Below are 16,050 nucleotides of genomic sequence, written 5' to 3'. Positions count from 1 at the left end.
GCGGGTTTTGAAAATCTTTTTTTTTTTTTTTTACTTTTAATCCTACCCCGTGTCACAAAAAAAAACATTTATTTTTTAGGACCTTTTTAAACACAGATAATAGAGCATGCTGTTTACACATACAGTATGTAGACAGGTTTGGTGCTGCAGATGACTGAGGTTGAAAAGTTGCGGAATTGCCCTATAAACTAAGCTCAGGAAGCATTTATAGGTGTATATTCTTCAAGAATCAATGGGCACATAATTCAAAAGTCCAAAAATGGATGTAGACTTGAACAAAAACATTTACGCAAAATGCAACTATTTCAAAGATTTTACTGACTTACAGTTCATATAAGGAAATCATTCAATTGAAAAGCATTCATTAGGCCCTAATCTATGGATTTCACATAACTGGGAATACAGATCTGCGTCTGTTGGTCACAGATACCTTCAAAAAAATGGTAGGGGCGTGGATCAGAAACCAGTCAGTATCTGGTGTGTGACCGCCATTTGCCTCATGCAGCGTGACACATCTTCACATAGAGTTAATCAGGCTGTTGATTGTGGCCTGTGGAATGTTTTCTCACTCCACTTCAATGGCTGTGTGAAATTGCTGGATCTTGGCGGGAACTGGAACACACTGTCGTACACGTCAATCCAGAGCATCTCAAACATGCTCAATGGGTGGCATGTCTGGTGAGTATGCAGGCCATTGAAGAACTGGGACATTTTTAGCTTCCAGGAATTGTGTACAGATCCTTGCGCCTCAGGATCTCGTCAAGGAATCAGTGCATTCAAATTACCATTGATAAAATGCAATTGTATTCATTGTCCGTAGCTTATGCCTGGCCATACCATAACCCCACCGCAACCATGGGGCACTCCGTTTTCAGCATTGACATCAGCAAGTCGCTAACCCACACAACGCAATACAGGTGGTCTGCGGTTGTGAGGCCGGTTGGACGTATTGCCAAATTCTCTAAAATGACTTATGATAGAGAAATGAACATTAAATTCTGGCAACAGCTCTGGTGGACATGTCTGCAGTGAGCATGCCAATTGCGCGCTCCCTCAACTTGAGACATCTGTGGCATTGTGTTGTGTGACAAAACTGCACATTTTAGAGTGGCCTTTTATGGTCCCCATCACAAGGTGCACCTGTGTAATGATCATGCTGTTTAATCAGCTTCTTGATATGCCACACCTGTCAGATGGATGGATTATCTTGGCAAAAGAGAAATGCTCACTAACAGGAATGCAAAAAAATGTGTGGGCCTGCGTCTAGCTGATCTTGGGTGTAATCATTAGACCAACAGTTGCAAACGAGAGTTTCTATTGGACAAATTCAGGTATGTTTATCCCCGTTTTCCCTTTGCTTCCGTTTAAGATAGTTTATTTTTTTCAACAGAATCGGCGGAATGAATACATCCCTGATCACGAGTAAACACTTCACTTTCATAGCAGCCAAGTTGCATTCCTTCTCGCATCTCTTCTGTTCTCACCTCTTCCCTTCGCGTGTGGATTTCAATGCACAATACATCAGCTGTATGTGACCAGGCGAAAATACCTTTCCAAGCCAAACCGCTACACACAGCCTACATCACTGTCACCATATTAGCTAAAGTAACGTCAAAGTCAGCATAGCTAATAGAACTAAAGTGTTAGTAAACCCGCTACAATCATGCAGTAACGTTACAGTGTACAGTAAGCAGTTACACCGGCGGGCCTCGGTGGCAATAAATTAGTAATACTAAAAGCTTACCTTGACTTGGAAGAGTTCGTGTTGTGTTGAAAAGTCATAGCCAGCAAGCTAACATAGCATCCCTCTGTTTGAGGAGGGTGTTTCAGTATGCTAAACTAGCTAGCTGCATTTGCTAGCTAAGTAAGTGAAACTGGAAAAAAAGTACAATCTCTCTCTCTCTCTTGCATCTCCTTCATTTTGGAAGAAATGGATTTGTTCAAAGCTGTTCAACTATTGTATTTTTCTTAATTTGAGTCAACTACTCACCACATGTTATACACTGCAGTGCTAGCTAGCTGAAGTTTATGCTTTCAGTACTAGATGAATTCTGTTATGCTTTGATTGGGTGGACAACATGTCAGTTCATGCTGCAAGATCTCTGATAGGCTGGAGGACATCCTCCGGCTACATCATTGTGCAACCCTACAGAGTGCTGTTGGGGCTACTGTAGACCTGTTTTAATCAATTATTTGGTGATGGGATTTATATTTAGTATAGTTACACCTAATAATGATAACTTTTTTTATGTTTTACAATTCATGAAATTCACTGAGGAGGATGGTCCTCCCCTTCCTCCTCTGAGGAGCCTCCACTGATACAAAAGTATGTGGACACCCCTTCAAATTAGTGGATTCGGCTATTTCAGCCACACTCGTTGCTGACAGGTGTATTAAATCGAGCACACAGCTGTGCAATCTCCATAGACAAACATTGGTAGTAGAAAGGCCTTACTGAAGAGCTCAATGACTTTCAACGTGGCACCGTCATATGATAACATCTTTCCAACAAGTCAGTTCGTCAAATTTCTGCCCTGCTAGAGCTGTATCGGTCAACTATAAGTGCTGTTATTGTAGAAACGTCTAGGAGTAACAACGGCTTAGCCGCGAAGTGGAAGGCCACACAAGCTCACAGAACGGAACAGCCGAGTGCTGAAGCGCGTAGAACATAAAAATCGTCTGTCCTCGGTTGCAACACTCAGTAGTGAGTTCCAAACTGCCTCATTGGGAGCTTCATGAAATGGGTTTCCATGGCCAAGCAGCCGCACACAAGCCTAAGATCACTGTGCGTAATGCCAAGCGTCGGCTGGAGTGGTGTAAAGCTCGCCACCATTGGACTCTGGAGCAGTGGAAATGTGTTCTCTGGAGTGATGACTCACGCTTCACCATCTGGCAGTCTGACCAACGAATCTGGGTTTGGTGGATGCCAGGAGAAATTTTATTTTCCCCAATTCATAGTGCCAACTGTAAAGTTTTGTGGAGGAGGAATAATGGTCTGGGGCAGTCTTTCATGGTTTGGGCTACGCCCCTTAGTTCCAGTGAAGGGAAATTTTAAAGCTACAGCATACAATGACATTCTAGTTTGGCGAAGGCTCTTTCCTGTTTCAGCATAACAATGCCCCCATGCACAAAGCGAGGTCCATAAAGAAATGGTTTGTTGAGATTGGTGTGGAAGAACTTGACTGGCCTGCACAAAACCCTGACCTCAACCCCATCAAACACCTTTGTAATGAATTGGAAAGCAGACTGCGTGCCAGGCCTAATCGGCCAACATCAGTGCCCGACCTCACTAATGCTCTTGTGGCTGAATAGAAGCAAGTCCCTGCAGTAATGTTCCAACATCTAGTGGAAAGCCTTCCCAGAAGAGTGGAGGCTGTTATTGCAGCAAAGGGGGGACCAACTTCATATCAATTCCCGTGATTTTGGAATGAGACGTTCGATGAGCGTGTGTATATATGTGAATTAATCATTCAATTTGATGTTAATACTATGTAAAGCATCTAATCATGTTGCAATATGATTATGAAATAATAGCCTAATATAGGCCTATTCAACCACAGTTGAGGAAAAAGTCAGTGGTTGTATTCGCTAAAAGTGTTTATAAAAATTGTGAATTTCAGTACCCCTCTGAAGGATTGCAGTTAGACAAACATAGATAGGCCTACAGGTAAACATTTTCAGAATAGACGAATCAATGTTGTTCCTAGCAAATCACGCGACTAGTTATCAAAACTCAAGTTGAGCATTCCTCAGCTAGGTCTACATAACCTGTTTCAAGCATTCATGACATTACCCTGAAGAAGCTACAGTGATGATGAAATATTGGTGTTTTACCCAATACATTCTTGAGAGCTTACATATAGTGTGCGACTCTCTTTATTTTGCTTTTGATAGCCTTATTTAAAGAATTTCCCATCAAACATCAAGCTACTTTACACCATTTGTATCTTTATCCTCCCTCCCCCGCTTCTCTGTACCCATACGAGCGTGCACACTGCACTCTTCCAGCAGTCAGAAGTTATTTTGAGTGATTGTTAGTAGGTCTGAGAGTAGAGTAGTACTTACTTATTGAGTCCAACTTGGTAAATTGTTTTATCACTCATTACCATGGTGAAAAAAACACAGAGGCAGATGTCAGAATCAGAATAAACTCCAATCACAGGTAAAGACTGGTTAGAGTTTAGGCATAAACTCCTAAATCTTAAGGTTAGGCATAACTCAGAAGGGTTAAGGTTTGGGATAGGCTTAAAACAAAAATCTCTTAAACAACTTCTATGGCTGGATTGAAAGATGTTTACGCCCATGCCATGCCAGTCCACAATGCCCTAGCAAAACCAAAACCTATTTGAAGATAACATCGCTGTTGCCCCTAGTGGCTGGTTTCCAAGTCATTTCCTGACGTAGTCAGACATGGATGGATGTTGAATACTGACGTGTATCATGGGTGACCTGGCTAAATTAGCTATGAATGTAAGAAATTTAAGTCAAGTTAATTTGTATTTTTTTTGCTATGATCAGATGATAGCCCACCCCCCTTTGCCCTCTCTTTGAGCAGTAGGCTATAAGCTTGCTTTCAGTGGGGTGAGTGTATTTTGCAAAAAATAAAGGCTAATAGTATACAGTGCACTCTTGCCATTCTCTCATCCAGCTTCACCTAGAATGCTTCACCTAGAATCAACAGTCTTGAAGGAGTAACCATATATACTTAGGACTTGTTGGCTGCTTTTCCTTCACTCTGCGGTCCAACTCATCCCACACCATCTCAATTGGGTTGTGGTCGAGTGATTGTGGAGGCTAGGTCATCTGATGCATCACTCCATTACTCTCCTTCTTGGTCAAATAGCCCTTATACAGCCTGGATGTGTGTTGGGTCACTGTCCTGTTGAAAAACCACTAAGCGCAAACCAGATGGGATGGCGTATTGCTGCAGAATGCTGTGGTAGCCATGCTGGTTAATTGTGCCTTGCATTTGAAATAAATCACTGACAGTCACCAGAAAAGCACCCCCACACCTCTTCTTCCATGCTTCACGGTGGGAACCACACATGGGGAGATCATCCTTTCACCTACTCTGCGTCTCACAAAGACACAGCGGTTGGAACCAAAAATCTCAAATTTGGACTCATCAGATCAAAGGACAAATTTCCACCTGGCTGTTACTTGAACTCTGTGAAGAATTTATTTGGGCTGCAATTTTTGAGGCTGGTAATTCTAATGAACTTATCCTCTGCAGCAGAGGTAACTCTGGGTCTTCCTTTCCTGTGGTGGTCCTCATGAGAGCCAGTTTCATCATAGCGCTTGATGGCTTTTGCGACAGCACACGAAGAAACTTAAAGTTCTTGACATTTTCCGAATTGACTGACCTTCATGTCTTAAAGTAACGATGGACTGTCGTTTATCTTTGCTTATTTGAGCTGTTCTTGCCATAATATGGACTTGGTCTTTTACCCAATAGGGCTATCTTCTGTATACCACCCCTACCTTGTCACAACACAACTGAATGGCTCAAACGCATTAAGAAGGAAAGAAATTCTGCAAATTAATGAGTAGGTGTGTCAACTTTTGACTGGTACTGTATATGTTAAATGTTGGCATCAGAGGCATTAGATAATTAGCTATGAATGTAAGACGTTTCTGTCAATTCTTTTTTTGGGGGGGGGGGGGCACTTTAGGCACCTGCCCCTCCAAAGGTCTGTACATGTCCCTGCTCATATGGTTCCACAGTTGTATCTGAATATAAAGCTGGAATTCTGACCAACCTTGCTCTCTGTATCGCCAGTCTGGTGGACTTTGGAGAAAACGTTCCTCTCATTCCAAACAGACTATCACTGTGTATCAGGGAATGTAAAAAAAAGATAAAATAGCCCTCTTTTTCTCACAAACTGCACAACAGATCTCAAAAGGAATGAAGGCCACCTTATTTACACATCCTTTATCAACTCTTAATGCAAAAAAAAAATGTAAGCAACGGTAACTAAGGATTCTGATTATAAGAAAACATAGGACAGGTCAACAGACATTTCCTCTCCGACCAATTTACAGCATGTGACATTTTAAATGGTCAAATACATCCAGCCTCGGTAAGATCAACCTTATCCAAATAGTGTGCACATAACCATAACATATACTTGCTGCAAAATTAGGATACAGAGAGCGAGAGAGAGAGGCTATGCTATTGCACTTTCCCACAATATCCGTCTTAAATTAGTAATCGATCATTACTTTCAGTACAATACCATGATAGATCGATTGATGATTCCAATGACATTGTAACATAATTAAATATTTGTTCACCTTTGAGTGTAGCCTACGGTGTGTTTTACTTCATTTTACTGACGGTAGAGGGCCCTAGTGTCCTCCGCTTCCATCTGCAACAGATGCAACGGTATGCAGCACGCCAATGTGCTATCAAAAACTCAAGTTCAGCAGCGCCACTCCGTGTCTTGCAGCTGACCCTCGTTTGGAGATACCTTGACAGTGCTTGTGGTTGACCACGGTTCAGACTGCTTTGATCAGAGGACAAGTAGCGGTGTCCACCTTGCGCGCCTCTCTTCAGGAACGCTGGGTCCGAATCTGTTGGATTCGAGTCGGAACGCTGGGTCCGAATCTGTTGGATTCGAGTCAAGACATCGCCTCTCCTTGTTACAAGCTGTAGAAACATTGATTAACTTTTGTTCCTCCATCGCAGCTGCTTTCAGAACAAGGATTGTTTTACATTGACCAATCGTTTGGTGAGTCAACCTTTTATTATGAGATGAAGGTTTCTTGTTTCTTGGCGTCCAAAAGTAACCTAACTGAAGTCACCTGGTTGTTCATAGGGCTACAACTGTAAAAATGGCTTAGTTAATCAGCTTAGTTTATTTTACTTCATATGTATTTCTCATTTTTCTAAAGTAATTATGCAGCCTCCCTTTCTATTTCCACATACGCGTTGGTTCCACGTCAATTGCATGTTATTGTCAACTGTAGACTAATGATGTGACACATCTCCTACCTACCTGTAGCCAACAACCATGATATAACTTTCTACGTTTTCATATTGAATAGGAACAAATAATTAAAGCACACTCTGTCACATGCGGCAGCCTAGTGATTAGTATGTTGGGCTAGTAACCCACCGAAAGGTAGCTTGTTCGAATACCTGAGCCGACAAAGTGAAAATCTGTCGCGGTGCCCTTGGGCAAGGCACTTGACCCTAATTTGATCCAGGTGCGCCATACTACTATGGCTGACCCTGTAAAACACATTTCACTGCACCTATCTGGTGTATGTGACATAAAACATCTATATACTAAAGAAAGGGCCATAAACATTGGAACAAATGCATCCCATTGTATTATCACATGCAAATATAACTGTATTTCTATTATATCTGTAGGTCTATTAAAATACTCAAGGAAAGACATTTCATGAGAGCAAGCTATACATTGTTTTTTCATACTATAAAAACATAAACAATGGAGAACTTTGTTTTGATAAGGCAAGACAGTTGTAAGCCCAATAAGGTATTTATAGTCATATTATTCCCCCCAAAAATGGGTATATCATTAATTGAAACGACTAGAAGTGTTACATACTGTGGCTTTAATGTACAAGATGGTCTAATATGTCAGTTACCCCCATCGCTTGTGCAAGCCAAGCAGTGAGAATTATCACATTGCTGCTCATTTCGCATTCATGTCATCTAAGACTTGAGCTGGCTGTGTGGAGTGTTGTGTAACAGATCTGATCTTCTCAGAGCACACACACACACACACACACTCTCTCTCAGAGCAGAGTTCAACACAGGTTTGGCAGGAGGACTGCCAAGAGGCAGCTACTGCTTTAAACCATAAGCTCAATGTGACAGATTTAAATAATGGCATTTCACATTGAGATCTTTCAATGTGTATTCTACGATGTGTCCTTCAGCTGACCATCTGGAAAAATTGGAATGTTATTTTATTATATTATTCAGGCAGGGTGCAACCTACTGAAATACACACAATTAGCGTTTAACCTTTTCAACAACTTCAACAGAAATTGAACATTGAATTACATCTTTGCTAGCGTCATTTGCCACATTGACTCGGATAAACAGTGCGTTTATGAACAGTGCACACATCAGACAGGTTTTTAGTGTCCCTTTGGAAAAGCTGTGGTTTTTAGAGGTCTTTCTTTAGCGTGTGGTCCACTATGCTCAAAGCACTCAGTCAGGTCTCCACCCAGGGTTTTGAAGCATGCAGCCTGTAATCTGCCTACTGAAGTAACTACGACACACACCACATTCACTGCGGACGCCACGTTAAATGACATAAGTGGCATTGGGGACTGGGCATGGGCACAGAGCTCTGGCTTTGGCGTGGAAAGAAAAATAAATCTGCTTATTTTGAATGTTTAGATAAGGTCTCGAGTGTACAGCCCTCAGGTGAAATCCCAGCACGTTTAATTTCTCACCCTCGCTTTTAACAGGCTTTGATGGTATTTTCTTAAGCAATGGATCTTAAAGTAGTGTAGAACACAATTCTACAGAGAGGCAATGCACCTATCGCCCATATCTTCCCTCCACTCCCATCTCTCTTCTCCTCATTGTTCTCTCACACACACCACCATACAGTATGCTCAGATCTCACTATTGCCCAAGGCTCTTTGCGGCAGGATTCGTTATTCTTTTTAAACTCCAGATGTGTTCAATTTGTCACCAAGTCTCCCCCGGCCTCGTTTCCCCCCTGACCACTTAGCAGCCACTTAACGCAATCCATCACAGGCCTTATTGAGGCTATTAATCTGGCCTCCCCTTTAGGAGACGTCATTGGATTACAGATAGGATAGTGTGGGCCGTGGGGGAACCTGTGGTACATGAAGTTGAGCCAATAAATGGCCAAGTGCCAGGGAAATGACACTGACGTTAGCAACGCGAGGGAGTGAAGTGATGGATTCCTCCTCCCCTTCTCCTCACCTTGGGTCTATTTGACAAAGGTGGGTGGGTGCTCAGAAGATGCTAACCTCACAGATGGGGAATGTTGTTTAAATGTTGCTGTTACGTTGCAATACGTGTGTCCCCAAACCGAGACAGTCGTTGGAGCCAGACGGATAGACCGGGATGTTCCAGTCTAGAACCTTCAGCTTCCCTTGGCAGGAGAGAGAAAGTTGTGAGATAGATGATGCTCATTTCTCACACAGCTCTGGAGAGAGAGAGACAGGGCTTGGCACTGCAGCCCCTAGTGCATCAGCATAGAGCTGTATAAAACCCAGAGTGGTGGTGTGGCCACAGACAGAGGTCTCCTGGCTCTCTGTTTATTGGGTCTGGATGGGGAAATGGAGGGATAGATGATGGGAGGGGAGGGATGGAGAGGATGACCTCAGCGATGTTGACTGAGGCACTCGTTTGCCACTCGAGCACCTTTGGGAGGCTAGGACAGGGCACAGATGGTGCACAATCATACCATATAAGGGCTCAATTTGAGAGGGAAGGCTAGGAGAGTGCTGTGTGACTGTACACAACAAGTCAGTGAAGGAGTGAGTGGTATTGAGGGATGGCTGTCGATGGCACCAGTGCCAGGATCTGAGAGATTGCGATTGGCTAATGGGAGGTGATTCACCGCACTTCTTGATCTCAGCCAACCTGGTGTCAAATAAACAATGGCTGTGTCTCAAATGGCACTGCATTCCATATATAGTGTACAGGGCCCATACACTCTAGTCAAAAGTGGTTTTCTATGTATGGAATAGGGTGCCATTTGCAACGCAGACCATTTCACTCCGTATATATATGGTGTACTGAGCAGCACCCATTTTCTAAATGAGGGGGGGGGGGGGGAAACATAGTGCTAGAACATCATTGGGGCTGCCAGCCCAGGACTTAGACATACATTTGCACTATGTGATAATTAAACAGTGTTTATTTCTCTAGTTGAAGAGAAAATGTGCATTCATTTCCCGTCATTCCTCATAAAAAGGTGAAGCAATGCACTATGCGTGATGTTTAGAGTTTATTTCTGTCAGTTATCTTCAGCGCCAGCAGCAACACAGCTCGGCTGGTTTCTGGCTAAACAGATTAGTGCAGAATTGACTGCTCTTTAGAGCACGGAATCATTTGCTTTATTTCTGAATGAATAATTCAGAAGACTGCCCTCCCACATATGCTCCCCCTCTCTCTCCCACACCAGCTCAGATACTAATGCAGCTGCTAACAGCCTTCCACGCAACAAAAAAAACGTATGTGACTCATATCAGTGGTGATGCTGTTGCCCGCGGTAACGCTTCTGCAGATGGGCCTCATCCATCACTTCAGTAGGTGTGAGCATGTGTGTGTGTCTGTGTGTGTCAGGGCTAAGCCATTGATAAACAGGAGTCACAGCATCCTGACACATCCACAGCTTCTCGGAGAGATTCACTCTGCCTCACCCTCCCTAGTGATATGGAGCTCGTTCATATAATAGGAGAATATCAGAATGAGGATAACCAGAAATACCTGCAACCACCTGTTCCCTTGAGCCAAAATGGCTTCCAGCGCATTGAGGGAATTTTAATTGGCACACCATTGACAGCCATTTGACAGCCTCAAAATAAATTACACCTGGGTTCTCAATACAAAGGAAACTATAGAGAACACAACACTTACACCTATTATATATTTCTTTAATGCATTTAGACACAACATATTTTTCTCAGATCCAGAGACCTCATCCCACATAAACCAGACAACCTCGAATCGCGTGCCTTTTTCCATTTTTACGACTCACTGCCTTGGAAATTGTATATCAAAGGCTTCTTGCCTGTCATTTCACATAGCTTCAGATCCCAGCAGGAAATACATCTAAGTTCATTTGTGACAAGCTGTTTCATATTAAAGCCTTAGTCCCGTATTTGATGGTTTGCTTTCCCGGACATCCCAGCTCCTGTGTCTGGAACTGAGGATGGGTGGCTGATCCCGGAACCCGCTGTGTGATCTATCGGCTCTGTGATTGGTCCGTTCTGGTTTCGGTCGCTACCTGCTGCCATGGCGAAGAGTCCCGAGATGAAGCTGGCCGTTTTCGGTAGAGCAGGAGTGGGTAAATCAGGTAGGAGGACCACTATCTGTCTGTCTGCTTGCCTCCCTGCCTGTCTATCCGCTGTACAGTATGTGTATGTGCCCAATGCCTATCTGTTGGACTGTCGACATGATTTTCAGACTGTTTACTCTCGGTCTGTCTTCCGGCTGTCTGTCTTTCCATGTTTGTGTCTTTCTATTTGTTCATCTATTGGAGTGAGTCAGTGAGATGTATGGCTTGTGGACTTATTTTTGTTAGAAGAACAGTATTTGTTTTAGTTCCCATGTTTCAGTGACGATGATACAATACACAATCTACTAAATCAACCGCTGATTGTTGTTCTGGTCTGAAGTGCCTTACTTTACCCAAGCCAATTCAACACATTCTGAGTCAGTTGAACACAACCTGGCAAAACTCTCCTGTATAGCCTAATGCACATGTCAAACGGGTCACCATATTTAGTATGCTGTTTATTATGATATCTGCAGTAGCTATACAAGATAATGAAGAGCGTATGTCTCTTGCACGGCACAAATGAAGACGGATTGCTCTCGATGGTGTTGGAAGATATTTATTTGAATGTTATCCGTGTTTAAGAAGGCCATTATGTAACACTGATGTATGTGAAGGTCAAATAAGGGACTGTTTTGGAAACTGCGGAAAGATGCCAAATGATTCCATGAAAACCCATATAGAACTGTAAGTACTGTACAGCAGGTTGTTTTGCAATGAACGTGTATTATTAGCCACTAATAGGTCATGTGGAATAAGGAATACCGCTTCTATAAAAGGGAAGTATGTTTTACAGCCCAGCCCTGTATATTGCAAGACTTCACACACATCATCCTCCTATGACAGCCAAACTCAATTGGCAGACCATGATCCGGTTACAGACCCAGTTAAGGGTCAATACGGGCCGAACAACATCTGTTTTTAAACATCATTTAGTTCTATAAAAGTAAATTATTTTTTAGAAAGCTTTAAAAAACCAAACGTAATTCTTCCCACAACCAGCACAAAACCAATGTGCCTAATATGCAGTGAGTCCGTAGCCCTTGTGAAAAGTGCCAATGTTATGACACGATAGTAATATCGATCCGATGTATCTCCTAAACACGGAGGTGAGAACCAACAAGATCAACCAACTCAAATCCCAATATGAGAGGTCCACCAAAGTCCATGTCAATTCCCTGACAGCCCAACAACATGCAATGGAGTATTCACTGAGGATAACCTGGGTTTTGGGAAAACACACAAAAAAACATTTTCTGATGCTGAGATGGTAAAATAATGCATGTGTGAAGTTGCTTACACCTTGCTTGAAGGTAACAAAAAAATTAGCTTAGGGAAAAGATCAGATCCCGCTGTCAGATTCCACAGCAATGAGAACTGAAATATTAGCTGAAGATTTGACTTCACAACTTGATCAGGCCATTCAGAATGCACCATACATTTCATTAGCTGTGGATGAATCAACAGATAACATTGATAATGCCCAGCTTCTGGTGTTTGTCAGCTTGTATACTGAAGCAAAGAGGGAATTCTGTGAGGAGCTGTTGGTCTTAAAAAATCTAGAAGCACACGCGCGGGGAGAGGATACCCATGAGACCGTCAGAGGGATGCCGACAAAAAGGGGGATAGATCTGAAGTCCGTGGTCTCATCACAACAGATGGAGCTCCAACCTTGATAGGAAAAGAGAGGGGGGCTGGTTGCACGTTTGAAAGAGGACCACCCTAAACCTGACATCTTACCATTGCATCACCCATCAATCTGTCCTGTGTGCCAGTCTGGGAAAAGAGTATTCTAAGGTCATGAAAACGATGATGAAACTGATCAGCTTTTTGAGAGCAACATCATCCCTATAACACCGCCTGCTACGAGGATTTCTGACAGAGACCAATGCCATTTTTATTATTTACTGTTGCACAACAATATCATATTGCTCAGCAAAGGCAGGGTTTTGGAATGCTTTTGTGCCATTCGGGAGGAAATCAAAGCTTTCTTATTAGAGAAAAAGAGTGACAAGGCAACTCAGTTGTCTGAGTTTTTGGAAGATGAGGAGAAGATGGTGACAGTGACTGCCGACCAGTTGTAATGTCTGTCAAAAATGCATCACACCTTAAACATTTTAATCTGCAGGGACGGGACAACAGTGTGTGATATGATAAAAGCTGTCCGGGCTTTCCAGAGGAAATTTGAGCTTTTCCAGAATGATCTCCAGGGAGAACTTGTCCACTTCCTCAATCTTCTGGTGCAAATGCAGGGAGACTAAGATGTTCCACAACCATGTTGATTTCATCCAGAAGCTAATGGATAACTTCAAGGCTTGCTTTGATGACTTCACTGTTGGAAGAGGGCTACTGCTGCTCATCCAGAACCCCACATGGAGTTGATTGAGCTGCAAGGAAATGTGGCTTTGAAGGAGCATGCTTGTGATTGTGACCCTGTCACTTTCTGGGGAAAGACGGTGCCTGCGGTTGATGTCCTTGTTCTCAAAAAACTGGTACTACATATCCTAACCATGTTTGGCTCCACATACAGCTGTAAATCAGTCTTCTCCACAATGACCTTTCTTTTAAAAAAAATACCACACCGGGCTCACCAGTGAACATCTGTACCAGTGTCTCAGAGTTGCTCTCACATCATTTGTGCCAAAGTTCAAAGCATTGGCAGGAGACAGACAGTGCAATTTCTCTCGTTGATACAAGGGCAAGGCCCAAATCATATCAAATGTATTTATATAGCCCTTCTTACATCAGCTGATATCTCACAGTGCTGTACAGAAACCCAGCCTAAAACCCCAAACAGCAAGCAATGCAGGTGTAGAAGCACGGTGGCTAGGAAAAACTCTCTAGAAAGGCCAGAAGCTAGGAAGAAACATAGAGAGGAACCAGGCAATGAGGGGTGGCCAGTCCTCTTCTGGCTATGCCGGGTGGAGATTATAACAGAACATGGCCAAGATGTTCAAATGTTCATAAATGACCAGCATGGTCAAATAACAATAATCACAGTAGTTGTCGAGGGTGCAACAAGTCAGCACCTCAGGAGTAAATGTCAGTTGGCTTTTCATAGCCGATCATTAAGAGTATCTCTACCGCTCCTGCTGTCTCTAGTGTCGTGTCTTTGGCATCATTAAACTGAAGATGAATCTTTATCAAAAATTCTCTAATTATTATCACGCGATTTAAACTGATTAAAACATGTAACTGTAATTAACTAGGACGTCGGGGCACCAAGGAAAATATTCAGATTACAAAGTTATAATTTTCCTAATATCACTTTCAGATATTTTAAGATCTGATCACTTAGTCTTCTGATTAATAAATTATTATTTACCTCACGTTAGTCTCATTCCAAACGTCGTAAATTGTTGGTTATCTGCACGAACCCAGTCTTCACTGAGTCATCCATACATCAATTGTCTTAAAAGCATTTATTTACTAACTAAGTAATTCACAGAAATGCATGAACAAACAGTAGATAGTTGCAAGGAAATGATAACTGAGTTTCCCTAGTGGGATAAACCGGTATCGCGGCTTGGTGGACAAAAAGGGAAGTGGGGGTCAACTGAGATGAGACACTACAAAGTTGATAATGATAACAATTGAAATGCTAATCCTTTGCACATGAACACTCACTCATTTGGGAATAATTGCAATCAACATATATTTACGCTCAGTGTGTCGTCGATCTCTGTTGAAAAGTTTGTTTCTCGTTGGAGAGAGTGTCCGCCCTCTGTCGTAGTTAGAATGAATAGGTCAGAGTGACATTCATCCATGTCGTTATAGAATAGATGTTTCGGCGGTTGTCGGTCTTCGCGTTCAATGATACCGAATTCTTAGCTGCAGACTAGTAATTAATATCAAAGGCTTGTTCTTATTCTGTCGGTATCGATAGTCTAAGAGTTTAACCACGTGGTATGGTTAAAAGATTCAGCCATCTACTCAAACCTTAGGTTTATGGTCTCCTTTCAAACCTTGTCCCTCTCGTTATCGAGGTAAGCTGGTCTTGTCTCAACCCTTAGCCCCCTCGAAATTGAGGTAAGCTCGATCTGGTGATAGAAAACCCGGGTGGGGGTTTTATTCGGAAGAGCAGAAAAGGGCCTGTCCCAGGACGCAAGACCATAACTGTGCTCATGGGCGGTCCTCTGATTTAGTTAAACTCCAAAGGGAATTGGAGTTTCCTTCATTAAACAGTCCAAAATCACATTACACAATTTCACAAACAGTATCATCCTCACTCATTCATCTTATACAACAATTAGATGTAAGCCTCATCAGAGGCTATTGTATAAACAGCATTATGGTAATGTGGCCGTATTGTCTCCCATGAGTTTCATAAAATTGTACCAAATGGACCAGTTCGTAGCTGGATTCTTCACCGATCTTTTATACCTTCTCCAGAACATAACTGTTCAGACCTCAAGTTCTGTGAGGTGGAAGAAATTCCTTTGTTCTCCCTATGAGAACTCACTCTCTCTATACTGTGGCCATGAGGAGATAATCTCCTCCAGGAATTTTTGACCTCTCTGACCACAGCAGCCTGGTTGTAGGAGACAGAGGGAGATTGTGCTCGCTGTACCCAAAGTCATGACACTAGAGAGTTGAAAACAGCACGTCCGGTGAACAGGTCAGGGTGAGAGTGAGTGAGTGTTTAAATCCACACAGGGCACCGGATAAGACAGGAGAAGTACTCCAGATATAACAGACTGACCGTAGCACCACAACACATAAACTACAGCAGCATAAACACTGGAGGCTGATACAGGAGGGGTCAGGAGACACTGTTGCCCCATCCGATGATACCCCCGGACAGGGCCAAACGGGCAGGATATAACCCCACCCACTTCGCCAAAGCACAGCCCCCAGAGGGATATCACCACTAGAGGGATATCTTCAACCACCAACTTACCATCCTGAGACACGGCCGAGTATAGCCCACAAAGATCTCCGCCACGGCACAACCCAAGGGGGGGGGGGGCGCCAACACAGACAGGAAGATCACGTCAGTGACTCAACCCACTCAAGTGACACACCC

General features: G+C 43.0%; 1 protein-coding gene across 1 annotated transcript in view; it reads left to right on the top strand.

The window, feature by feature from the left end:
- Positions 1–6,392: 6,392 nt before the first annotated feature.
- The window catches only part of LOC129865327 (ras-related and estrogen-regulated growth inhibitor-like), a 73,975-nt gene continuing 64,317 nt past the window's right edge, over positions 6,393–16,050 (top strand). Inside the window, exons 1-2 of the mRNA XM_055938014.1 lie at positions 6,393–6,731; positions 10,878–11,042. Of these exons, the coding sequence (XP_055793989.1) occupies positions 10,982–11,042 (61 nt within the window). The 5' untranslated portion in view covers positions 6,393–6,731; positions 10,878–10,981. The remainder of the gene's footprint in view (positions 6,732–10,877; positions 11,043–16,050) is intronic.

The sequence above is a fragment of the Salvelinus fontinalis genome, chromosome 11, assembly GCF_029448725.1.
Source record: "Salvelinus fontinalis isolate EN_2023a chromosome 11, ASM2944872v1, whole genome shotgun sequence".
Taxonomy (NCBI): Eukaryota; Metazoa; Chordata; class Actinopteri; order Salmoniformes; family Salmonidae; genus Salvelinus; species Salvelinus fontinalis.
This window is presented reverse-complemented; position numbering and strand designations above follow the sequence as displayed.